Raw genomic sequence first — 26696 nt, forward strand, 5'->3', positions numbered from 1 at the left:
CCACAGGCGAAAATCCTGAAAAAGCTCATGAGCCACACCTCAAAGGAGTCCAACATCATTGACTACAAAGGAGACATCTTTGTAGAAAATACGCGGCTCCTGGTGTTTGAAAAACTGGACATCACCCTGTGGGACTATGTGGAGAATTTACCACAGCCAATGCCACTGGAACACGTCCGTACAGTTATCCAGCAGGTGTGACCTTCTATTGTCTCCTTATATTTCTCTCCTTCAGTGGTGCTAGAATCAACATCGGTGTTTCAGGAACCTTTACAACTTCTACTTTTATTGTCATGTGACAGATTTCTTTAACAAACTCCTGATAAATGTTGTTACTTGCAGCTGGCTGTAGCTTTGAAAACAACAAAGAGTGCTGGCATAATCCACACTGATGTGAAGGAGGATAACATCATGATGGTGGATCGCGTGAAGCAGCCCTTCAGGGTCAAGCTGATTGACTTTGGTTTGGCCAAGTACAGGTCCAAAGCCAGGGCAGGAAAGCTATGCCAAGGACTTGCATATAGGTATGAAATACTGATACTTTTTAAACATTGAGAAATCTTTAATTCAGCGCTGTCTCCTTACTGTCTACTGTGTCACATCTTCATTTGATGTTTTTTCCACATTTAGAGCTCCAGAAATCTTCCTGGGCCGGCCGTATTCAGAGGCCATCGACGTTTGGTCGTTAGGCTGCGTGATGGCCAGGATGATGACTCAAGATAGTCTCTTTGGATCAGACTCAGAATACTGGACAGTGAGTAAATTACTGCAGCTGAAACACATTAGAAGCCGTGACAGGATTAGCTTCAGGTCTAACATGGTGTTATGTTTTGTCTGCAGCTCCGACGCATGATCCATCTGCTGGATCTGCCGCCGCAATATCTCATCGATGCTGGCCGGAGATCACGATTATTTTTTGAGAGAATGCCAAATGATTGGTGGCGGCTGAAGGTACAATACTCCTACTGTGATTTTACCTCTGACCTTTACTCACTCAATAAGATAAAGACTTTAGTAAGCATCATTGTTTTCTTCTTTCAGACACCTATGGATTATTTTGGGACCGATCTCGTCCACTCCGACCCCACAGTTTACACGTTCGACTCTCTGGATGAAATGAAAACGGTAGGTAGTTTAGGAAGCAGCAGCTAGTTGCTGAAAAGTCCCGTTCATTTATGGTATTCACATTTCATGGCGGAAGGTGATTTGACCACTGTTGGACTTTCAAAATGTTTTCTGCACCAGCTGTGCTCTGAGACGGACAACCCAGCAGAGGCTGATGAGAGGAGGGAGTGCATCGAGCTGTTGAAGGCGATGCTTCAGTGGGATGATGACGACAGAATCACCCCCAGTGGTATCCTCAGGCATCCCTTTATCACCAAAAGCTACCTCAGCAGCAGCTCCTCCACCAGCAGTTGGTAAGTGTGTTTCTATTTACTTTGTACACAGGTTGTGAGACATTAGCAGCCCAGCAGGTGACAAAAGACTGATATGGACTTTTGTTGATTTCCATGTTTACATTCTCTGCTTGTCGGATGTAAACCCAACAGTGTATGTTTCCTTTTTTTTAGCGATGAATCTAGACCCTCCACCAGCCTGTCCATCATGGTTAAGCCTGCAGACCCTGAAAACAGAATTAACCTGACAGGCTTGCTTGATGAGGACAGTGACCTGAAGAGCAGTGAGTATGAGGACAGTGACGATGCTGACACTGCTGAAGACACTGAGGACAGCATGGATAGTAATGAGGATGAAGACACTGAAGTCAATGAGAAGGAGCAGAGAAAGACAAAGAAGAAGAAGAAGAACTGCTTCCAACGTGTCTTCTCTTGGATAAAGAAGACGTTCTGCTGCTGCTCTGTGTCCGATGTGATGGACTGAGCAGCACTGTCAAGTGTCTTTCACTGTCACAGTTTTTCACTGTGAAGCGTCTTTAACGCATGGCTTCCCACACTTGAAGAGGAAGGCCTGGTCTTTGCAACAGGATTCCACTCTTTTCACTTTTCCTGTTCTCTCTCTCCTTCACCCTCACCCCAACCGGTCGAGGCAGATGGCCGCCCTGTCTGAGCCTGGTTCTGCCGGAGGGTTCTTCCTGAAAAAGGGAGTTTTACCTCCCCACTGTCGCCAAGTGCTTGTTCAGACAGGGAATCCAAAGGAAACTTTGGATTTGTTGGATTTCTCTCTATAATTTTGTCTTTACTTTTCTTATTGAAGTGTCTTGAGATGACACATGTGAACTGGTCAATAAAATTTATTGAAAATGAATTGAAAGGTTCACCCAAAAAGTGTCTGGATTTTAGTCACATGGTTGATGCTCACAACTGGCCTGAGTCAGTCATGGCTTCTCAGTTGAATTCTTTGGTTTTATACAACTTTCAACGAGTGCAAAACACATCATTTTTTAACATTTTGAATAAAGTGACTACAATGAAATATGACAATTTTAAGCTCATTTATATAAATCAGTTATATTGGTTTATTCCACCCAACTACTTCCTATCGAATTTTGAAAAATTTTAAGTTTTTTTTCCCCTAAAATGCTTTTTTAAGTCTATATAATTTAAAGGTTTATTCCACCAAATATACAATTTTCTCTCCAAGTACTGAAGTGCTGACGATTTATAGGTTATTGCACCTAAAAAAAAGTACTTTGTGTCTTAACAACTAAAGGTTTAAAAAGTTTATTCTGCTCAAAATACTACATTCTTTCCAAGTATGTAAAGTTTTAAAGTTTTTTCTACCGACTACTAGGACTACTTTCTGTCCAGCAGTTTAGCTTAGATTGGACTTGCATGTGGGCAGTTTGTGTAATTAGCTTAATTAGTTCATTATAAGGTAAAACAATGATAAAGTCACACTATGGCCTTTGTAGTAAGTAGATTCAAACAGATATATGAAAGGTTGGAGAGGCAAGATAAGTCACACTAGTGAGAATGCTGTGGACTTACTTAATAGATTCACCCTATGGAGACAATGACCAACTGCAAAATTCATTGATATCTTGTTCTTGTAATAGTCTAAAAGTTAAAATAGGGATGAATGGACCCAAATAACATCATCATCCATTAACTGATAAAATTATTAAAAACACTTCTACAGGAATGCATGTATTTTAAATAACAAACAGACATTAAGTGACATTTTCTTTCTTTCTTATGGCTTTCATCTGAACCTGGGAAAGGCAGTCAGATCAAGGGATGTCGTTGTTCCGTTAACTTTTAGCTTCTTGTGCTTTAATTCTCCAAAAAGAGAAGGTACACCTGCAAAAAGTATCAAACAGAAAGACAACAAACGGCGACTCTCTGTTTGATGTCCCACTTAAAACGTCTGACTGTGAAAGCAAACAAAGTGACAGCTGCTGCAGGTTCAGGAGGGTCAAGAAGAGCAGGATTCAAAATTTATGAAAGGACTGCAGAGAGAAGGGGAGGCAGCTTGTGAATGAGCAAAAACATTGAAAAATACTAAGCTAAGATGTGGATGTAGCACGTAACTCCCACTGAAACTGAAAATAGTTGGTTTTATGTTTCTGTCTGCGCATAGATTGAACAAATTAGACATAAATAAGGATGCAAGATATTGGATTAGCAACATTTCAAAACATTGTTGATGTCCTCATCAAAAAGCCATTTCTACAGTGGAAAGTTACTATAAATTCAAGTAATTTAGAAGTTCCATGTAATTAAAATGAAGATACAGCAAATCACTGGAAATCAAGTGGAAGGAGAGACAGATGGAATTCCCACAAAAGTCACATTAATTCATGAATCTGTGAAATAAATGTGATTTGCTCACTCATGTTGGATACCATGGCTGTTTCTGCAACATATAAGACCAAATATACTCTTTATTTTTAACAGACATTTGCTGATTATTTATTTATTTATTATTTCAACTTTATTCCAGACACGAGGTCCAAATACACACACCATAAAAACAAAGACACAACAAGACACAAAAAGGATACAATCAAAAACAGTTAAAACGTCCCTTTAAAGAGACAGCTATACCAGTGCTTCCACATCCCAGACTGATAGCGAATGGCACTACAGCCAATATTCACCAGTGACACAATCACTTCATTATTTGAGATATTCAGTCTACAAATAAAACTGTACATCATTTTACGCAGTGTGGCTTGCAGAGTATTAATTCTGGCTGACACAAACATCTCACTCGCACTAGCCCATCTTGGTCTCCTAAGAAGAACACGCAAGGCGTCATTGTAGGCCACCTGCAGTCTTTGTAATGTTCCTTTCTTGTACTTAGTCCAAAGGTGAGCAGTGTACAAAGGTGTGATATATGATTTAAACAACGTTATCTTCACTTTTTCAGTGCAAGACCCAAATTTTCATGCCAGTGTATTTGCCTGAGCGTACAATGTTCTACATTGTCTATTTATGTCATCATCATCAGACAAATCCTCTGTGACGATGTGACCAAGATATTTTATTTTGTTTGTTACTTTCAGCACATTATTTGACAAATAAAAATTCGGAAAATTGACACTTTTATCCTCTCCTGTTCGACATATCATAACCATACTTTTTTGTACATTATACTGGATATCATGCTCGATACCATAATATGAACAAACCTTAAGTAACTGTTGCAGCCCAGCAGTGCTTGGACTGAACACGACAAGATCGTCTGCATACATTAGATGATTTATTAGAACACTGCCAGCCATACAACCAGTGTTACAGGCCTTAAGTCGTGTTGAGAGGTCGTCTAAATACAAGTTGAACAAAATAGGGGATAAGATTCCTCCCTGCCTCACCCCATTGCTCACTTTAAATGGGGAAGACACTCTATTTCCCCACTTTACATAGATTGCTTGCTGAGCATACCAATAAACCAGTAACCGGACAATATACTTAGGGACACCCTTCTGTATCAATTTCATAAATAATTTCTGATGATTCACTCTATCAAAAGCTTTGGAAGCATCTAAAAAACAGATAAAAACAGAGGAGTTCTGATTCTTATATTTGGCTACAATTTCTTTAAGAGCATAAATACACATATCTGTGCCAAGCTTTGCTTTAAAACCAAATTGGCTATCTGAAGAGGAAATCGTCTGAGAAATCTTGTCTAATAAGATATTTTCAACAATTTTAGACACAATACTGGCCAAGGCTATTGTTCTGTATTGGATTACATGTGAAAATGTATCCAATCCAAGCAGAAGGTGAGAAAACCTTTGCAATGGGTCACTTCTGTTGACAAGAACTTGTCCAGCTGATGATGCTCATTAATCTTCATTGACATAGAATCACAGTTTCATTCCCTGTACACTGATGATTGTTTGAGGAATAAATATGAATGAATTCTCCTTCGAGTCCTCTCCCATATAGTAGTTACTCTGGATGGCATTACGTTGGCCTCCAGTACTACTGTGAGGAATCTTGGAGTTATTTTTGACCAGGACATGTCCTTTAACTCACACATAAAGCAAGTCTGTAGGACTTCCTTTTTTCACCTGCGTAATATTGTAAAAATCAGGAACATTCTGTCTCAGAGTGATGCAGAAAAATTAGTTCATGCTTTTGTTACTTCCAGGCTTGCCTATTGAAATTCCTTATTATTGGGTTGTCCAAATAGCTCTCTTAAACATCTACAGTTGATCCAAAATGCTGCTGCGAGAGTACTGACAGGAGTTAGCAAAAGAGATCATATTTCCCCTATACTTGCTTCTCTTCACTGGCTTCCTGTTAAATCCTGAATAGAATTTAAAATCCTTCTTCTGACATATAAAGCTCTTAATAACCAATCTCCATCATATCTTAAAGATCTGATAGTACCATATTATCCTAGTAGAACTCTTCGCTCTCAAACTGCAGGCTTACTTGTTGTTCCTAGAATTTCTAAAAGCAGAATGGGAGGCAGAGCCTTCAGTTATCAGGCGCCTCTCTTGTGGAACCTGCTCCCAGTTTGGGTTCGGGAGGCAGATACCCTCTCTGTTTTTAAGACCAGGCTTAAAACGTTCCTTTTTGACAAATCTTATAGTTAGGGGCCCTTCGTTCTGCCCCTAGTCATGCTGCTATAGGCCTAGGCTGCTGGGGGACTTCTCTTGACACACTGAGCCCTTCTCTATCTACCTTTACATTTAATATGTATACCGTTATTGCAGTACATTCACTCTGTTTCCCCCTGTGCTATTTCTCCGAGTGTCCCTGGTCCCAGAGCTGGATGCTTCAGATCTGTGGTTGATGTTCCACCAGCTGGTCCAGTCTCCATCATGTCCACTGTGGGATGCTGCTGCTGACCTTCCTCCAGCCCTCTGCTTCCAACTCCCCTTTTCCACCAGTCAACTCTGCATCGCCTTCACTATACTGTTATGCTAACTTACATACTGTTTGAATTTTACTGCTAGCTATATATGGAGTATGTTTAATGTCAGACCCGTACATCATCAGAGTAAACTATGAGTCAGTTTTCAATGTTAGCTTATACTTTGTCTGTGTCACATATCCTGTCATACATGTATCCAAATGTGTGTTGTGTTTTCCGTGCTTTCCCACCCCTCCCTCTTCTCCCATCCCTCCCCCTTGCCCTCCTCTGTCCCTCTCAACCCGCCCGGCCAGCAGGCAGATGGGTCCCCCCCTATATAGAGCCGGGTTCTGCTCGAGGTTTCTTCCCTGTTAAAAGGGTGTTTTTCTTGCCACTGTCGCCTTTGGGCTTGCTCTGGGGGTCAGGCATATGGGTTCTGTAAAGCGTCTTGAGACGATTTGACTGTAATTGACGCTATATAAATAAAATTGTATTGAATTGAATTGAATATCCTGCCACCTCGCACTGTTTGGCTCATTTTTTAACATTGGATATCTTGACCAGTGCAGCCTTTCAGGGACATAAGCCGGCCTTTATGCTTTTGTCCGTTCAAGGGTTTGGAGTGTTTTTCTCTGACATGCAGACGCATTAAACAGCAGCAACAATTTCAACCGTCCAATGATTGCCTTCAAGAGTCCTTAACAGCTTGGATTGTGTCTTCCATCGTCTATTAGGACTCATTCGTTCATTCTCAGTCGGAGTTGTTTCTCAGAACACTCAAGGGTCAGTACTCACTCATCACTAATGGACTCTTCATTGCTGTGATGATGTCTGTATGTCTGTATGTCCGTCGGCTCCGTCTTTCAGGGTGTCTCACTACATGGAGACCAAGGAGAGAAATGATCCAGCGCTCCACAGCAGGCAGCGCTGGCCTGTATGGCAGAGGAGACGAGGCGCAGAGACTGTTCATGTTGGTCAGTCCCTTAGCCAATCAGGATGCAGAACACAATGAAGTGTTTAAAAAAAGCATAAAAAAACTGCACTAAAAAAATCCGTGAAACAGCGAAGCCGTGAAAGGTGAACCGCGTTATAGCGAGGGTTCACTGTACCATGATATGCAGGTCACGAGGGAACATGGAGTAAAACAGTAGCTGTAGTGTGGAAGTTGTACGGGACTGTTGTGGTGAAGAGGGAACTGACCTTTGTTCCTACCTTCAGCTATGGTCATGAGCTCTGGATACCCAACTAGAAATTTTAAAAATGTTCTGCAAAGTTCTTGTAATGCTTTTAGTGGGAAGTTTTCATTTAGTTCCCAGAATCCAGTCATTTTAAAGGCAGGATAAAGTTCTCTATAGACTGTAGAAATGTTCTTAAAATATTTGATGCACATATCATGTAACATAATAGGATTGTTTTATAGAAGAAAGTTCTCAACAGCAACTTCCAACTTCCACGTTTGTTAACAAATTGCATGAGAGGAACGTTTCAGAATGACATTCTGCTTTCTGAGGTCTCAATAACATCTTTAAAAAATTGAATGTCTTTTTTGTGTGTTGTCATTTATCATAGTCTGACAGCATCTTCCAAAACTCCTTTGAATGTTTAAACATTGTTTTGGTTCACTTTTAACCTCATAGGAACATGCAGGTGGTGCTGGCATCTGATGGTAACTCTCTTTGGAGGTTTTCAGAGAGCATCCAACCGGGAGGACATCCCAGGGTAGACGCAGAACTTTATGGGGGGTATACATATGTCATCTGGCCTGGGAACGTCTTTGTACAGAGCTGGAAAGCATTGTTGGGGAGAAGGTGTCTCGAATGTCCTTCTTAGCCTGCTACCACTGTGACACAACCCTGGATAAGAGGACGAAAATGGACGGCTAGGTGGACCATCAACATGAATACCACCGTCATCTTCCTCATTAGCATCCTCATTGTCAGCCCCAAGAACATCTACTGTGTATTTTGTGTATTATAATCCTTTTTTCTATCACCGTCATTATCACTGCTGGCACCATCGTCCTCATTGCCGTCATCACAACCACTACAATCATTATAACCCTCATCAGCCTCATCATCTTCAACACTCCAACCTCTAAATGTCATCCTATCACTGATGTATATGATGTTTTTGCTTTTTTAAACATAGAAATAACAAGCTAATTAAGGAACGGTGCAATGAAGAAGGCAGTCACAGAACAAATGCAAATTGTTTTGTTTTTTTTTCAGTTTAGCAGCTCAGAGTATTGAGTTGATTTTGCAAAGCTCAAGTTTCAGTTACAGCCTGATAACATTTTCTATTACTGCTGGTGATTTGTGCTGATGATTCATCCCCAAGATATTCCAGGTGAAGAAAATGATTCAGTGGCCATTTGTGTCCATTTCACTTCATCTAATCCTCTGCAACAACAGAATTTAATCCTAATCAGTCTAAATTTAAAGAGACATTAAGAATAAATAAACTAATTGATGATATCAGACAGACACAATGCACGTATTTCTGTTATCGTCTGTGTTTTTTAAGAAACTTTGCAGCTCCTGACTCCTTTCTGGCAGGTTGTCTGGGCAGATCACCTCCTCCCAAAACTACAATTGGGTCTCCGATAACAGATCTTTTAATATTACTCCCTTCTTCAATATCAGAGGACTGTGACCGTTCATGGTGGACCAGCTTAGGCAAGAAGCTGCTGTTGGTTTTGGCTGCAGAAAGTCTAGTAAAACAAAGTCTTTAGAAGACCTCAAATGTCTGAGAGTTTGGGTGTATATTCCAGATTTAGGGCATATGTTAATCCAAGGAGTAGGCAGCATACTCTTGCTGGAGTTTCAAGACCAGGAAGCACTGGTCCTCGATGAGAATACCAGCAGCATCTGGATCCTGGCAAGTGTAGATTCTCAACCTTTGAGTTTTCAGTTCCTCGTGTATATTTGTCTCTGTTGTTCCCTGTGTGACATACAAAGAGAACACAGTTCGGATGAAATGTCTCATTTGTTGAAATAATAAATAAATTCAATTCAATTTATTTATATAGCATCAATTAGAGATCAAATTGTCTTAAGACGCTTTACAGAACCCATATGAACTCCCAGAGCAGCCCTAAGGAGACAGTGGCAAGGAAAACACCCTTTAACAGGGAAAAAACCTCAAGTAGGACCTGGTTCTTTATGTGGGGGGACCATCTGCCTGCTGGCCGGGCAGGTTGAGAGGGACAGAGGAGGAGGAGAGGTAGAAAGATAGAGGTAGAGGAAGATGGAGGGGGAGCAGGAGGGATGGGAAACAAGGAACATACAACATACAATAAATAAACAAAAATAAACCAACAAAATAGAAACTAAACTTCCTGTCATGTGGAAAGTAAACCCCATCATGTGTGAGTAGTTTTCAGATGTCAGTGTGGTTGTATGTTTTGGGGCTTAATAAACCCCTCTTGTCTTACCTGTATCAGTTCCATCAGCATGTTCTTGATGTTCTGACCCTCTGCTCCTCCCGTTGCATCAAACAGCTGCAGGAGCTTTGGAGTGTACCTGTCCAGCTGGGACATCAATGTTGACTGTAGTGGAACTGCAGTGCACCTACGAACCTCCTCACTGATCTGAAAGACAGCAGGTGTTTGGGACTTTCAGGAGGTGTAAACACAGCCTTTGAATTTTATGCAATCATTATTACTGTTTAAAATAAGTGTAGGTTCAGGAACAGTAAAATGAGAAATGATTTACCTGGAATGGTTTGAAGAGGGGCGGCCATCTTTCTTTAAATTCTGCCACTCCTGGGGACTGCACAACCACTTCCATTCTACTGGAGCTGTATGTTTTGGCCATCATGTAACTAATACTATAATTTACAGGGCCATCCCATCTGTCAGAACAAAATAAAGAGGTATTACTGTGGGTATAGGTTTTAACAAAAGTCTCACTTTGTAGCAGCAGTTCAGCAGAATGCTGAAAATGATTTAACCTATGTTTTCCTGTAAAGCTTTAAAATTTACTATTTAACTTCACCTGACTATCCATAAGGGGTGAGGAGATGAATGAACACCTTAAATCTGTGTGTAAATTACAGTATAACACAAAAACCATGAACTGCAATAGCCTCTAACCTGCTTGATTTACTTTAGGATATAAACTGCTGCACCTGATGTTGACACAGAACTTCTGGGTTGTATTTCTCTGATCTGAAGGTCTTCTGAAGAAGCAACAAGAACATCAAAAAGAATTTCAATGCAAAGAAACAACTGATAAAAATATTATTATATAACAAGTGGATTAAAAGTCTACCAGTGAATCTCAGTAAATAATATTGTGAAAAGTTCATTAGTTTAATAATGTGATTAAAAATTATACTTTTATATATTCTATTTTACTTAGATGGGCAGTAAAATATTTCAAGCCTGTGTACATTTTAATGATAATAGGTCATGCAAATCTGACATCCATTATCTCAGATTATTAGAATTTTATTTATTTTTTTAAATTCCACAGACCACACCTATGCCTGCCGTTCCCTATCCATGGGAGAGCTGTTTTTATCTGCCGTTTAGTCATTTTCTTTGCCATAACAGCAGCACATACTCAGTCTGAGTGTGCGTTCAGCGCTCAGACACCACCAGTCTGCAGCTGTTCTGCAGTCACAGCGATTTAGAAGAAATGCTCCCGGTTGAAGCAACCAGTCACCATGCACTGCTGGCATTAGCTTCACTATCCGGAGCTCCAAAAACGGTGTTTAACAGAGCCCGAGAAATTGAATCTGTATAGCCATCCGTACAGAATCGAACAGGAACTACAAACAGCGCTGCTAATGATTAGCTGGCATGTTAGCATTAGCCCCGTGCACAGCTAGCTGCTAGCTGGAATTTCTACAGTAGCAGTAAAAAATAAATAACAGTAGCAGTAACAGAATAAAAAAATAATTATAATCCTACTAGAAAACGATCATGAAGATGACGCTTGAGGATAATATATAGTAGAAACCTCATTTGTCTACGAAATATACTTTGTAAGGTTAGCCGTTTTTCACTACATCACATTAAGCAACATTACTGGCTAACACAGTGGGAAAACAAGACAAGCCATGCTTCTGCATTAAAGTCGGGATTGAATATTGCAGCAGGCTCATCTTCATTCGGGTAAAACCTATTTTTGAGCAATGAAAACGGTTACTTACATGTCTGTAGCTTCTCTGTGAAGACCAAGTCAACCAAAGGAAGGCGCCAGTGTTTGAATGATACCTGGACACGTTCCTTCGTCCTGCAGGATGTGGGCGTGTCCGAAAGCTGTAGTTTTGGTAAACGCTCAGAAATTGACTTTTTTAAATCAGTTTTGTGATAGGTTCAGTAAAATCAACTTTGGGATAGAAAATTTTAAGCTAGTTGAATATTCACACTTATTACTTATCTGTAACTTTCAGAAACGCAAAACAAAATTTAAATTGATTTACTGGAGCAGATATGCTTTGTGAAATAAAGTAATATGAACTGCATCACTGAAGGACTATTTACAGTGTAAGTCAACATTTGGGTGAAATAACCTTTTTAAGTACTGGCACAGAATGTAATATTTTAAGTTGACTATACCTTTAAAACCACAATTATTAAGGCAGAAAGTGCTATTTGGGTAAAATAAACTAAAACCATCACATACTTGGAGAGAAAGAAGCATTTGAGGGGTAACAAACTTTATCACCTTTTGTCATTAAGACAGAAAGTACTATTTGGATGAAATGAACTGTAAAACTGAAGTACTTGAGGAGAAAGTTGTATATTGGTGGACTATACCTTTAAAACTATACATACTTGAACACAAAACACCATTTTTGGGGAAAAAACCCTTTGTTGTTAAGACAGAGAGTGCTATTTGAGTGGAATAAACTTTTAACCTTTACATATTTTGAGAGAAAGTAGTATTTTGGTGGAAATAAGCCTTTTAAAGCTTTAGTTGTTCACACAGTTCAGTTCAGTTCAGTTGAGTCAATTTCTAAACAATAAAAACTCCAAATGTCAGAATCACATCACTTCACAGCTTTACTCCCCAAAGAAGAATGTATAACTGCGTCTAGAAATCCTACAAAGCACAACATCATTTGGAAACAGCAGGGCATGTGTCACTTGGCAGAGCAATTTCCAGGCGTCCTCATTCGGAGTTATTAAGGACAGATCAATTGGTGACATTTTCCATCTGCCTCTTAAATCTGACTGTCTGAACATTCTGAGACATGTATAAACATTCTGAGGGTGGAAGTCTGTTTTTATTGTTCAAAGCTGACACCGGTCTATTTGGGATTTGAGAACAAACTGAGATTTTCCTTTCAGGATTCCCTTACGGTTCAAATATTATACTATTGTCATTTAAACATCACCTCAAATGCCTTTCATGTGTGAAAAATGTGCCAGAAGTGGATAAACAGGCTTTTGAGTTTTTTAATTATCTGAAAGTACTTGATATTAATAAAAATATACAAATACAGTTATAAATATCCATATTTTGTGCTATAAAAAATTATACAAATGAGACATGGTTGAGCAGAAAATATTCAAACAAATTTCAGATTTCAGCAGTTTATAATAACATTAATCAGAGCATGTCATTATAGGTTATTAAGTGCAGATAGATGAGAAAAACAGTGCCAGTTTTGGTCATTTAACATGCCATTTTCAAAATTAAACAATGCTGAGAAATTTTAAATTGTTTTTAAAGGCATTCTAGAATTCATGCCAAACACAAAAACTCTGAGTGGAGACACCATTTCAATGTATTTTATTGAGTTATTTATTCGTTTATTGAGTAGTTTAGTGAAACCAGCTTAACACCAAACACAGAGACATCCACATTTCAACAAAATCTAGATAACCAAACTTTTGTGAAGTAAGTAACTCCTCTCTTCTGTTTAATGAAGTAAACACTTTGGAGTTTCTGAGGAAACATGCATGTAGTTTTGCTGCAATACTGTCCAATATGCCTTATAACACAATTCAGAACAGGTTGTAACACTCAGTGCTGTTGTTTTATGATAACTGGTTCAATATTTAGGGCTGCACAGTGTCGTAGTGGTTAGCACTTTCACCTTGCAGCAAGAAGATCCCTGGTTCAAATCCCGGCCTGGGCCTGGGATCTTTCTGCATGGAGTTTGCATGTTCTCCCTGTGCATGCGTGGGTTTTCTCCGGGTACTCCGGCTTCCTCCCACAGTCCAAAAACATGCTGAGGTTAATTGGTTACTCTAAATTGTCCGTAGGTGTGAATGTGAGTGTGATTGTGTGTCTGTATATGTAGCCCTGTGACAGACTGGTGACCTGTCCAGGGTGTCCCCTGCCTTCACCCGAGTCAGCTGGGATAGACTCCAGCACCCCCCATGACCCTAGTGAGGATAAAGCGGTGTATAGAGGATGGATGGATGGACATGTTAGAACCAAAATTATGTGACATTTTAATTTTGAGACTAGTGGAAGACAGACAGGACTTCAGCTTCTCTTAAGGATTTGGAGAGAGCTGTAGGAGAAGTAAAGAAGGGGAAGTTCATACGTCAGGTGGCAGATGAAGATCCACAGAATGACTTTTCAGCCCATCAGGTCATACATGAACAAATGGAGACAGATCTTACATTATATGAGGTGTAAAATTTAAACTTTACTTCAACATAATTGATGGCACAATTTACCCCCAACATGTTTTCTGCAAAGGCTCAACTAACTCCAAGTTTGTTCCCTTTGGAAAACCATATTCCTCATATACAGTGACTACACCAGTGTTTCAGCATTTTACATGAACCCAAACCCATCCACTGTGTGCTTTCTTTACAGTAAATACGACAGTTAAAAATTTAAAAAATAACTGCTGCTTTGTTTACATTTAAACAAAGTAGTGCTGAGACTGCTGTCAGAATGTGACTACCTTGATTTCATTGCATCGAATAAACACCACCATTCATCCAATCTGATTCAAACTCCCCACTGCACTTCCTCAGGACCCCTGTAATACCCCTACCAAGTTTGAGCATGATCTGAAGTACCGTTGTCAAGATATGCAATGGTTTCTATGCAGAATGAACACCCCTAAAAATAGTTCAGAATGAGACATTCTAGAATTCATGCTGCATATAAGTGTCAGTGTGCAGACAGTTGGGGACAGTGTCTTACGGATTTCAGCAGGACAACAGGACTACTGGAAATTAGCAGGACATCGAGATTAAACTCATCAACCTTTCAACAAAGTCCAAAGAAGCCAACATTTTTGAGGTAAGTGACTTCACTGTTCTGTTTGATGAAGCAAACACCAGAGGAAACATTCAGAAGGCAGTTTTAAGATCTATTTTTCTACAACTCTGTCCATTTTGTAAAGAAATCCGTGAGTCAGAACAGGATGTAACACTCAGTTTTGTACTTGTCTTGTAATTTTTAACATCTTGTTATTAAAAAGTCAGATCTTAGCAGCGTGGAAGGGAAGTGATGTGTTCAGGTTTGGTCATAACTGGATAACTAAAACCAACTCCTGTAAAGAGCAGGACAAATGTTTTTGTTAAGACAAAATTTGGTTTTAAAGCTTCAAACTTGGAATAATTTGATACAACCATGACCAAATGCATAGATATGTTGGGATTTTTCTACTGGGAAATGTTCATTTTGGAGTATATAATGATAGTCTGATGCGTTGATGTGAGCAAGATTTAAGGTCACTTTTTTCTGATAAGTAAATTAATTCAGTAAGTGTAATAAGTAAGGTAATAGCTCATTCTGTTTCCTTAACTTGCAACATGGAATCCAAAAATGAAATTGGATTATGCAAGTACAAAAGTGTCAGAAAATATCATTGGATGATTTCTGCATTATTGTTTTTTGAGGGTAATGTGTGCTCAAAGATGAGACTTTCAGTGACAATTTTAATTATTTTTTAAATTTCAATTCACCTGCTATCAGAGATTATTTCATCGACTTGTCCTGTAGTTGAAACTAGAACTAACCATAAAAAATCATGCTTTATCTGTATTAGTTCTTGAGATACTGTCATTTAAACATTACCTCAAATGCCTGCAATATGTTAAAAATGTGCTGGACGTGGATAAACAGGCTTTAAAAAAATGATCTCAAATATCTTGATTTGTGAATAAAAATGCTGAACACATTTCTAAAAGTTAGCATTTTTAATATATTTTTGAAATATATTTTATGTGAGAAAAATCTGTCAAATGAGACACAGTTAAGCAGAAAATGTTCTAACAAATGAGAGATTTCAACAATTTATAACAACATTACTCAGAATATGTCACTGTAAGTTATTAAGTGCAGATAGATGAGAAAAACAGTGCCAGTTTTGGTCATTTAACATGCCATTTTCAAAATGAAACGATGCTGAGAAATTTTAAATAGTTTTTAAAGGCATTCTAGAATTCATGCCAAACACAAAAACTCTGAGTGGAGACACCATTTCAATGTATTTTATTGAGTTATTTATTCGTTTATTGAGTAGTTTAGTGAAACCAGCTTCACACCAAACTCAAAGACATCCACATTTCAGCAAAATCTAGATAACCAAACTTTTGGAAGTAAGTAACTCCTCTCTTCTGTTTAATGAAGTAAACACTTTGGAGTTTCTGAGGAAACATCCATGTAGTTTTGCTGCAATACTGTCCAATATGTCTTATAACACAATTCAGAACAGGTTGTAACACTCAGTGCTGTTGTTTTATGATAATTGGTTCAATATTTAGCAAATATAATTGAAAACTAAGATCACAACAGCGTGGTAGATTACCAATGGTTTAAAAAGACATCCATAGATTATGGTTCTCTTTTGTGTCTGTTTCACTTTCAGTCTTCTGGGACAAAACAAAAATGTACTTTCAAAGTTCATCCTCATCATCATCCTCATCCTCATCATCATCCTCATCTTCCTCCGAGGGGAGTTCCTCAAGGCAGCGTTCCGAAGTCCCAACAGGCTACACGGTGGTGAAAGAACTGCGAGATGGAAGCTATGGAACAGTGCTGGAATGTGTGAAAGACAACACTGAAGAGCACGTGGCTATAAAGGTGCCCCAAAGGAACAATCTTGACCATGAGGTAGGACACTGATTTCAGCTGAACAGTGACACAAAAAAGATATTGTTTGAAAAAGAGGTGGTACCACTACAAGATTCTGAGTAGTGGTACTGGTCATGTTATGTACTTTTTAGTTGTTGAGAAGAACTGATTGGACTATGTGGCTCAGCAATCATATTATGTCTCCACAGGCGAAAATCCTGAAAAAGCTCATGAGCCACAACTCAAAGGAGTCCAACATCATTGACTACAAAGGAGACATCTTTGTAGAAAATACGCGGCTCCTGGTGTTTGAAAAACTGGACATCACCCTGTGGGACTATGTGGAGAATTTACCACAGCCAATGCCACTGGAACACGTCCGTACAGTTATTCAGCAGGTGTGACCTTCTATTGTCTCCTTATATTTCTCTCCTTCAGTGGTGCTAGAATCAACATCGGTGGTTCAGGAACCTTTACAACTTCTACTTTTATTGTCATGTGACAGAATTCTTTAACAAACTCCTGATAAATGTTGTTACTTGCAGCTGGCTGGAGCTTTGAAAACAACAAAGAGTGCTGGCATCATCCACACTGATGTGAAGGAGGATAACATCATGATGGTGGATCGCGTGAAGCAGCCCTTCAGGGTCAAGCTGATTGACTTTGGTTTGGCCAAGTACAAGTCCAAAGCCAGGGCAGGAAAGCTATGCCAAGGACTTGCATATAGGTATGAAATACTGATACTTTTTAAACATTGAGAAATCTTTAATTCAGCGCTGTCTCTTTATTGTCTACTGTGTCACATCTTCATTTGATGTTTTTTCCACATTTAGAGCTCCAGAAATCTTCCTGGGTCGGCAGTATTCAGAGGCCATCGACGTTTGGTCGTTAGGCTGCGTGATGGCCAGGATGATGACTCAAGATAGTCTCTTTGGATCAGACTCAGAATACTGGACAGTGAGTAAATTACTGCAGCTGAAACACATTAGAAGCTGTCACAGGATTAGCTTCAGGTCTAACATGGTGTTATGTTTTGTCTGCAGCTCCGACGCATGATCCATCTGCTGGATCTGCCGCCGCAATATCTCATCGATGCTGGCCGGAGATCACGATTATTTTTTGAGAGAATGCCAAATGATTGGTGGCGGCTGAAGGTACAATACTCCTACTGTGATTTTACCTCTGACCTTTACTCACTCAATAAGATAAAGACTTTAGTAAGCATCATTGTTTTCTTCTTTCAGACACCTATGGATTATTTTGGGACCGATCTCGTCCACTCCGACCCCACAGTTTACAAGTTCGACTCTCTGGAAGAAATGAAAACGGTAGGTAGTTTAGGAAGCAGCAGCTAGTTGCTGAAAAGTCCCGTTCATTTATGGTATTCACATTTCACGGTGGAAGGTGATTTGACCACTGTTGGACTTTCAAAATGTTTTCTGCACCAGCTGTGCTCTGAGACGGACAACCCAGCAGAGGCTGATGAGAGGAGGGAGTGCATCGAGCTGTTGAAGGCGATGCTTCAGTGGGATGATGACGACAGAATCACCCCCAGTGGTATCCTCAAGCATCCCTTTATCACCAAAAGCTACCTCAGCAGCAGCTCCTCCACCAGCAGTTGGTAAGTGTGTTTCTATTTACTTTGTACACAGGTTGTGAGACATTAGCAGCCCAGCAGGTGACAAAAGACTGATATGGACTTTTGTTGATTTCCATGTTTACATTCTCTGCTTGTCGGATGTAAACCCAACAGTGTATGTTTCCTTTTTTTAGCGATGAATCTAGACCCTCCACCAGCCTGTCCATCATGGTTAAGCCTGCAGACCCTGAAAACAGAATTAACCTGACAGGCTTGCTTGATGAGGACAGTGACCTGAAGAGCAGTGAGTATGAGGACAGTGACGATGCTGACACTGCTGAAGACACTGAGGACAGCATGGATAGTAATGAGGATGAAGACACTGAAGTCACTGAGAAGGAGCAGAGAAAGACAAAGAAGAAGAAGAAGAACTGCTTCCAACGTGTCTTCTCTTGGATAAAGAAGACGTTCTGCTGCTGCTGTGTGTCCGATGTGATGGACTGAGCAGCACTGTCAAGTGTCTTTCACTGTCACAGTTTTTCACTGTGAAGCGTCTTTAACGCATGGCTTCCCACACTTGAAGAGGAAGGCCTGGTCTTTGCAACAGGATTCCACTCTTTTCACTTTTCCTGTTCTCTCTCTCCTTCACCCTCACCCCAACCGGTCGAGGCAGATGGCCGCCCTGTCTGAGCCTGGTTCTGCCGGAGGGTTCTTCCTGAAAAAGGGAGTTTTACCTCCCCACTGTCGCCAAGTGCTTGTTCAGACAGGGAATCCAAAGGAAACTTTGGATTTGTTGGATTTCTCTCTATAATTTTGTCTTTACTTTTCTTATTGAAGTGTCTTGAGATGACACACGTGAACTGGTCAATAAAATTTATTGAAAATGAATTGAAAGGTTCACCCAAAAAGTGTCTGGATTTTGGTCACATGGTTGTTGCTCACAACTGGCCTGAGTCAGTCATGGCTTCTCAGTTGAATTCTTTGGTTTTATGCAACTTTCAACAAGTGCAAAACACATCATTTTTTAACATTTTGAATAAAGTGACTACAATGAAATATGACCATTTTAAGCTCATTTATATAAATCAGTTATATTGGTTTATTCCACCCAACTACTTCCTATCGAATTTTGAAAAATTTTAAGTTTTTTTTCCCCTAAAATGCTTTTTTAAGTCTATATAATTTAAAGGTTTATTCCACCAAATATACAATTTTCTCTCCAAGTACTGAAGTGCTGACGATTTATAGGTTATTGCACCTAAAAAAAAGTACTTTGTGTCTTAACAACTAAAGGTTTAAAAAGTTTATTCTGCTCAAAATACTACATTCTTTCCAAGTATGTAAAGTTTTAAAGTTTTTTCTACCGACTACTAGGACTACTTTCTGTCCAGCAGTTTAGCTTAGATTGGACTTGCATGTGGGCAGTTTGTGTAATTAGCTCAATTAGTTCATTATAAGGTAAAACAATGATAAAGTCACACTATGGCCTTTGTAGTAAGTAGATTCAAACAGATATATGAAAGGTTGGAGAGGCAAGATAAGTCACACTAGTGAGAATGCTGTGGACTTACTTAATAGATTCACCCTATGGAGACAATGACCAACTGCAAAATTCATTGATATCTTGTTCTTGTAATAGTCTAAAAGTTAAAATAGGGATGAATGGACCCAAATAACATCATCATCCACTAACTGATAAAATTATTAAAAACACCTCTACAGGAATGCATGTATTTTAAATAACAAACAGGCATTAAGTGACATTTTCTTTCTTTCTTATGGCTTTCATCTGAACCTGGGAAAGGCAGTCAGATCAAGGGATGACGTTGTTCCGTTAACTTTTAGCTTCTTGTGCTTTAATTCCCCAAAAAGAGAAGGTACACCTGCAGAAAGTATCAAACAGCAAGACAACAAACGGCGACTCTCTGTTTGATGTCCCACTTAAAACGTCTGACTGTGAAAGCAAACAAAGTGACAGCTGCTGCAGGTTCAGGAGGGTCAGGAAGAGCAGGATTCAAAATTTATGAAAGGACTGCAGAGAGAAGGGGAGGCAGCTCGTGAATGAGCAAAAACATTGAAAAATACTAAGCTAAGATGTGGATGTAGCACGTAACTCCCACTGAAACTGAAAATAGTTGGTTTTATGTTTCTGTCTGCGCATAGATTGAACAAATTAGACATAAATAAGGATGCAAGATATTGGATTAGCAACATTTCAAAACATTGTTGATGTCCTCATCAATCAATGTGTACCAACAAGTGTATTTTTTTTTACATCAGACAAACCTTATTTTGGAAGTTTTGTGAACTTCCTAAAAGTTTTTTCCCCTCTGTTCTGGGCTAGGATAACCGCTTTAGGTTGATTTAATTTGATAATAAGCTGTATAATGTACAAAACAGGAAAATAAATCCACCACTGACCAAAACCATAAATGCATCAAGTTCAAAAGCTCATTTATACAATTTATATTTAGTTTTTGAAAAAGGGGGTTAAATTCAACCAATTGTGCACAAGAAGTTTTTTAGATGTACATCTTTGGCCAATTCTCTACCACTCAGGTAATCTCCACATGGGCTGAGTATGGCTTTAAAAGACAATGATCAGATAAAATGACCAGTGCATAAACACTCCTTTGACAAGTAAATATAAAGGAACACCTTAAAATGCAGTTTTATTCAAGTGTCACGACTCAATGGATGACAAAATAAATACAAGAACCATTTGTTGGCTGCTGGATTCTATGTCTGTTTGGGCCAAAAAAGACACTTGAATGTCCACAACTTCACCATTTTTTTAAATCTAAGAAATAGTTTTAGACATCGTGGTGGAAGAGACAATCTGCTCTAGAACTACAAATGTTGAGTCACCACCCAGGTCCAGGATTGTTTCATCCATCTGAAAAAGTTGTTAGTGTGCATGACCAGAAAATATGTGCTCAGACTTTGTAGAATGGCCTGAGGGAGGCTAGCCTGTGATCTCTTTTCCCACACTAAAACCTTGATCTAATAGCAGAACAGTATAATCCACTCCTGTCGGCAACTCCTCACATTCATTGGACACTGGCAAGATGGAGGAAGGATATTTTATTTATTTTAGCCTCAAAGAAGTCAAGAAAAGCCTGGCACTTCTCAGGGGTGCTCGTGGAGGCAGAGACCGGGGGCTTGAGCAGTTTGTTCACAGTCCTGAAAAAATTTTTTGTCTGGATTTAGAGTTATTGATGATTGAGGAGTAGTGATTGGAGCATGCAGTGTTTAGGGCTTCTTTATACTTCTGGACATGGTCCATATCAAGAAGAGAGTGGACAGTGAGGCCAGATTTCTTATAAAGGCGCTCAAGCTGACGGCCCACTGCCTTTATTTAAATGGACACATGTTCCTGCAGGTCACCAGGGCAATCAGCCAGAAAATCCGAGGCCTGCAGCATCGAGGCAGAGCAGTTCTCAGTCTGGGAAACACTGTTTTTGTTGATCCTATGGTAAGGTGAAACATCTCCTTATACAGTTACTTCCATCCAAATAAACTGCTTAATTGTCAGATGACAAAGCTCCCTGAATCAATGCTCTACTTTGTACAATTTGAGACACACTTTTTCATTTTATTTAATTTTTTTCCCCCCAGGTTCGGGTCACCCAGGTGCCAGGTGTGAAAGTACTCAAAAACGACTACAGCATCCAGTCTGAGATCTTGAACACAGGGATGGGAATCCACAACCCTGAGCATCTGGACCTGCTTAGGGCACTGTGTCAAGAGGGTCCATCTGGCAGTTGCAAGGAGGCAGAACAGTGAACAGTCATATGACTGAGCAGCCTTGGCAGAGTGCTGCTCTCTGAGTGTTTTTCTTGTTAAACATGTGCAGCAACTCCAAGTGGAGTTTCTATAAGGAATTTACATCTATGGAAAAAATAAGAATGTGGCTGTGTGTCTGATAATTTTTCATTTTGTGAACAAAGTCGTATGTGTCTTTGATGTAGCTGGGGTGCAATTTGGAAAATGGGTTGATAAAGTAATCTCTGTATTCTGTAATCCTATATGTTTTGAACAGCAGTTGCTGATGATAGGACAGCTCACCAGGACCGTCCACGCCTCAGCAGGCTCATGAATGCTGGGAACAGTTAAAAGAGGCGGGGCCAAAACTTCCCTAACTCATGTTTGTATGTATTAATCTCTTCTGCAAGTATGTGTTTTATTTTAAGTTCTAAGTTTTGTTTCTGTTCAGTCATTCCACCCTGATTGTCATGGTCCCTCCCCTCTCTGTGCTGCTCTCCTGGCCAGCTGTCAGCTCAGGCTGATTGGGCGTAGCTGCCGTGGAGCACAGCCGCGCCCAATCAGCAATCAGCGGCATATATGGCCTGGCTCACCCTGTCACTCACTGCTTGGTCATTGTCTCGGTTGCTCCTGCTGGCTCTCCACCAGCCTCTCCGCTCTGGTCTGCCACAATTTCAGACTTTCCCCTGCCTGCCCCCACCCTGAAGCCTGCCCCCGCTGTCCTTGCCTCGGCTCCCCTTCCCTGTGTCCCTGCAGCCGCCTGTCCCTGCTGCGTTTCTGCAGCTGCCTCACTCGGCCGCACGTCGGCAGCCCCAGCGTGCACCACCATCGGGCCCCGTCCACGCCCCCCCCCCCCCCCCCGTTAGAATATTCAGCTGTGAGTTCAGCCGTTAGTTTCAGTTTAGATTTTCAGCCCGTGTCGTTGCTAGTTTAGTTGCTGTTCTTGTTCATTTGTGAGTTCTGTTTTGTTTCGGTTAAATTCACTAATTGTTGCACGGAGTTTGGTGTGCCTCAGTCTTGTGTTTCTTTATTAAAAAATCTGTTCCTGAGAATCTGTCTGCCTGTTGTGTGCCTGTGTTTGGGTTCAACCACCCCCACCTAGCCATGACACTGATACACTGTGTTTTTGTGGTCCTCAGGTGGCATTGTTCTTTGTTTTGCATTTGATTTGTTTTCATTGTTGTGAAATTTGTTGTTGAAAATTGACTTTCTAAAAATGCTACACAGTAGTAGTTTACTTGCTGTGAAAGCAGAATGCAGGGAGAAAATTCACCAGAAGACATTTTACATGTATTCATCTCTTCTGCAGAGAATAAAGGCTGAAGAAAATTCAACTGAGTTATCTTCTTTGACGTCCTGACCGCTCCCCTACACGTCTGTTACAGAATCACCAATGATAAGTGTTCTGTTCCACACCTCCAGTGACTATTCTTGGGAGTTTTCTGACTATGTGTGGAAGTGTATGTGGTTCCAGACGGTCTGGGGAGCGAGGTGAGGGCCAGGGGTGGACATCCCAGGTGTAGCGGTTAGATTCAGCTTAGCCTTCATTTTGTCCATAATCATCATTGAGTTTTAGTCCATCTCAGTGCTTTTAGTGGCTTTACAGGGCTCCCAGCAAACAACTCTGGCTCCCTGTGCTGGTGGTGTGGTGGAAGTGGACATAGGATCCAGCCCGACACGGCACCAGACGATCGAGCAAATCCTTAGGAGGGGATGGATTTCTGGAATTAACATGCAGAACATTAGAAAAATGGCAACTCTCCATACTATAGATATTTTATAACCAACATTTTTAATTTGTTTTCATGCCTCCCTCATGTCTTCTCTGTGTAAACAGAGTCTGCAGTTCAGCCGAGCTAAGATAAAGAGTCCATGACCCAGCGGGCATCTGATGTCAATGCAACATCAAGTTGATGTCATTGAATGACATCAACTTGATGTTGCATTGACATCAGATGCCCGCTGGGGAATGTAGTTTTAAATGTTGGTTATAGCTGTGTCACTAATGGGTTCACTATTCTTCGAGTAGTATAGAATTTTAATGTATTTTTCCAGAATCAGGGAGAATTTTTAAATGAGACATGCAGAAAATAAGGATTTTTGAAGAAATATCATGATTCTAAGCTGAGATTTGGCTGTTTTTCCTGACTGATCTGAGCAGAAAGTGGAGGAGGTCCCTAAAGACTCTAATGTAGGAGAATAAATTGGACTGACAACCATTTAACTGACTAATATAGAGTCATCCTTTCCATTCAAATTAGTGCTCAAGTTATTTTGTTGAACTGCTTTGCTTTTGCCTATTACACAAAACACACCAGTGTCAGATGTTTGGTCAGCTCTCATCAAGAAGGATGATGATAAGGTCAAAAACACACATGGGAATTGTTTACTTCTTTTAACAATGTCTGTTTACCATCCACAGGGCTGTGAGGTTGAGTGTCTCCCAACCTGATACTGTGTGCTGGATAATTAATGAGAGAATCAGCTGAACTTTAAACACCTGATACCTCACAGGCTTTAAACAATGAGCCACTGCAGGAAATGTTACACACCACAACGTTAAATAATTCATTACTAATTACTAATATTAATTCCGGTGTAACAGGCCAGATTAAACCCTGGGCCAAAGTATACCTGGGCCTGGGCCAGTTTACACCTGTTGACACATAAAGATTTAACAGGTTAAACTCTTAAGTTATTTAGTGGTTTGTTTGTTTCTTACAAAGAGGTATGCTCGGCAAGCAAATCATTCTGAAAGATAATAACTAGAATGTCCTTGAGCTAATTACAATTTAAAAAGTTAAAATCAAAGGAAATACTGAATACTACGATGAAAAAATTATGTATGCAACATTGGAGTAAGAGATGGTCTACAAGATGAACCAACCACAGACAAAACCCTCTTTATTACCAGGAATCCATCATCCATTATCCATACACCTATAGATCCAAGGGCGTCAGTTTGTTTTTAAAAGTGGGGGGGATGGAGACCACAGCACTTTGAGAAAATGTGGAAGAACGGCGGCAAAATGCCACAAGCTGGGCTCAAACTCACAACCACTGCACCAAAAGCAGAGGCTCAAGCTGTTGAGCTATCCGTACATGCGGGTAGAGGGGTCTGTGGGCCGTTATAGTACTAATTCTCCCGGGCCGAAATTTTGCCCCTGCACGCCTCTGGTCGGAGCTTCCACTTGGCACGGGCGCAAATTTAGCATCTGCACGTTTTTTTTTAACCTCACGAAGGTGTGCTGTGTGTCTGTGCAACTCTCGGCGGAGTGCGGATGGTGCGTTCAGGAGCGTCGGAATTTTCTATACTGCTGAAAATAACTGGGGTTACAACGGCTTACATGTGAAGAATTTGAATGTGTTGGAGACAAAATGACCCCTGACAAAAAGTGGGGGGGACACATCCCCACCGTCCCCCCCTAAACTGACGCCTATGTATAGATCCTCATCAAGGTCGTGGAGGGTGGAGCCCAGCCACGTTGCCAGACAGATTTCACTGGGGCACGTGCCCCAGTATTGATCTGCAGTGCCCCAGTAAAAATTTCACCAATAAAAACAATAAAAATCACTTCGGAGTTTTAAGTCTACATAGCATAGACTACAGCGCACATACTACTTAGTATGGTAATTCATTGCTACTGTATTCACTCCACTCAAACAATGTGCACATGGCTAATTAATATGGTAATTTATTCACGTGTAGCGACTTCAGCTGATCAACTGAAGTCGAGAGAGAGAGAGGAGGGGGGGCGATGAGAATCACGGCGTGAGGTAGGTAACGTTAGCCGACAACTTGTTAAATATATTTTTTTGATTTTGATTTGACTCAAACTGTAACTCCTAGATGGATATCAGAAAGTTATTCGCCCGCAGCAGGGATAAAGCAGCGAGGAATGAGAGAGGTAAGTGAAGTCCAAGCTAGCTAGGCAACATAAGTCTGTCTTAAGTTAATGCTAAGTTAGCTAACGTTATTCACAACGCCTCTCACCCCCTCCACCACACTGAAGGAGCTTTAAGCAGCTCCTTCAGTAGCAGACTGACTGACTAACTAACTAACTACTGCCGCCACCATCAAGGAGGGAGCTCTACCACAGGTCATTCATACCTGCTGCTGTCAGACTGTTTAACAGCAGCAGCTTAAGGTCTTTTCCTGTATATATATCACCTGTAAATAATAGTGGGAGAGCCTCCAATCACAGACATGCAATGTGTTTTCAGCTTGCTGGATCAAGTCATGTTCCCAGCCTTGACACAGGTCATTCAGATAGCTCTGACCATCCCAGTGTCCAGCTGCACTTGTGAATGGATGTTCAGTGTGCTGAGACGGCTCCACACTTGGCTGAGAAGCACAATGGGGCAGGATAGGCTTCACCATCTTGCCATCATGTCAGTGGAGAGTGAGGAACTTTCCAAGTTAAGCCACAGCAAAGTGATTGACCACTTTGCAAAAATGAAAACAAGACGTTACAGTTTACTCCCCAAAAAATGATTGCCTGAAGTGACACACAACAGTTGTTCATTTATTCTTCTACTATGGAAATAAAAGAACCCAGAGATTTTAGGGTGCTGTCGTTGTTTCTCTCTCTGGTGTCCGTGATGTGCAGGTGAAGGAGAGACGTCTGTGACACTGACTTTCTTTAAAAGTATTTTATTAAAAGAAAGAGCAGCATCAGTACAGACAGAACCTGCCTGGAAGGAGTCGGCCAATTGAATCCCTGCCGACAGTGACCAGTAATCAGGTTTTATAGGTTTTAACATGTACATATATATGTATGTATGTATATATATATATATATATATATACATGCATCCATGTATATTTAGTTCTCTTTTGTGTCTTTTTTTGTCTTTTGGCCCCTTCACACCACAGCAGACCTTGTAATTGTAAGTAGGCAACACTCCACAGATTTATCCAAATGGTAGTTTAAGTTTACTGAAACATGTCACTGATCTAGGATGAAGAGGATGAAACTGTGTCTGCTGCCTTTACAGAGGGGGATCCAGAAAGGTGTAACCCAGGTTACCAGGCTTATTAACAGTCCAGTTCACCAGTTGATTAATTGGACCAATAAATT

At 40.3% G+C, this 26696-nt stretch overlaps 1 protein-coding gene and 1 long non-coding RNA gene across 2 annotated transcripts; both read left to right on the forward strand.

Annotated features, from left to right (window-relative positions):
• Positions 1–647: 647 nt before the first annotated feature.
• Positions 648–1124, forward strand: LOC127533970 (uncharacterized). Its single transcript, XR_007941868.1, has 3 exons — positions 648–754; positions 841–951; positions 1042–1124. It is a non-coding gene; the product is annotated as an uncharacterized LOC127533970 (long non-coding RNA).
• Positions 1125–17045: 15921 nt separating this feature from the next.
• On the forward strand, positions 17046–18700 carry LOC127533937 (homeodomain-interacting protein kinase 1-like). Its single transcript, XM_051948104.1, has 4 exons — positions 17046–17228; positions 17315–17425; positions 17516–17599; positions 17720–18700. Exons 1-4 carry the CDS (start codon positions 17172–17174, stop codon positions 17894–17896), a joined length of 429 nt encoding a protein of 142 aa, XP_051804064.1. The 5' UTR covers positions 17046–17171; the 3' UTR covers positions 17897–18700.
• Positions 18701–26696: the final 7996 nt, after the last annotated feature.

Source organism: Acanthochromis polyacanthus, chromosome 5 (assembly GCF_021347895.1).
Source record: "Acanthochromis polyacanthus isolate Apoly-LR-REF ecotype Palm Island chromosome 5, KAUST_Apoly_ChrSc, whole genome shotgun sequence".
Classification (NCBI taxonomy): domain Eukaryota; kingdom Metazoa; phylum Chordata; class Actinopteri; family Pomacentridae; genus Acanthochromis; species Acanthochromis polyacanthus.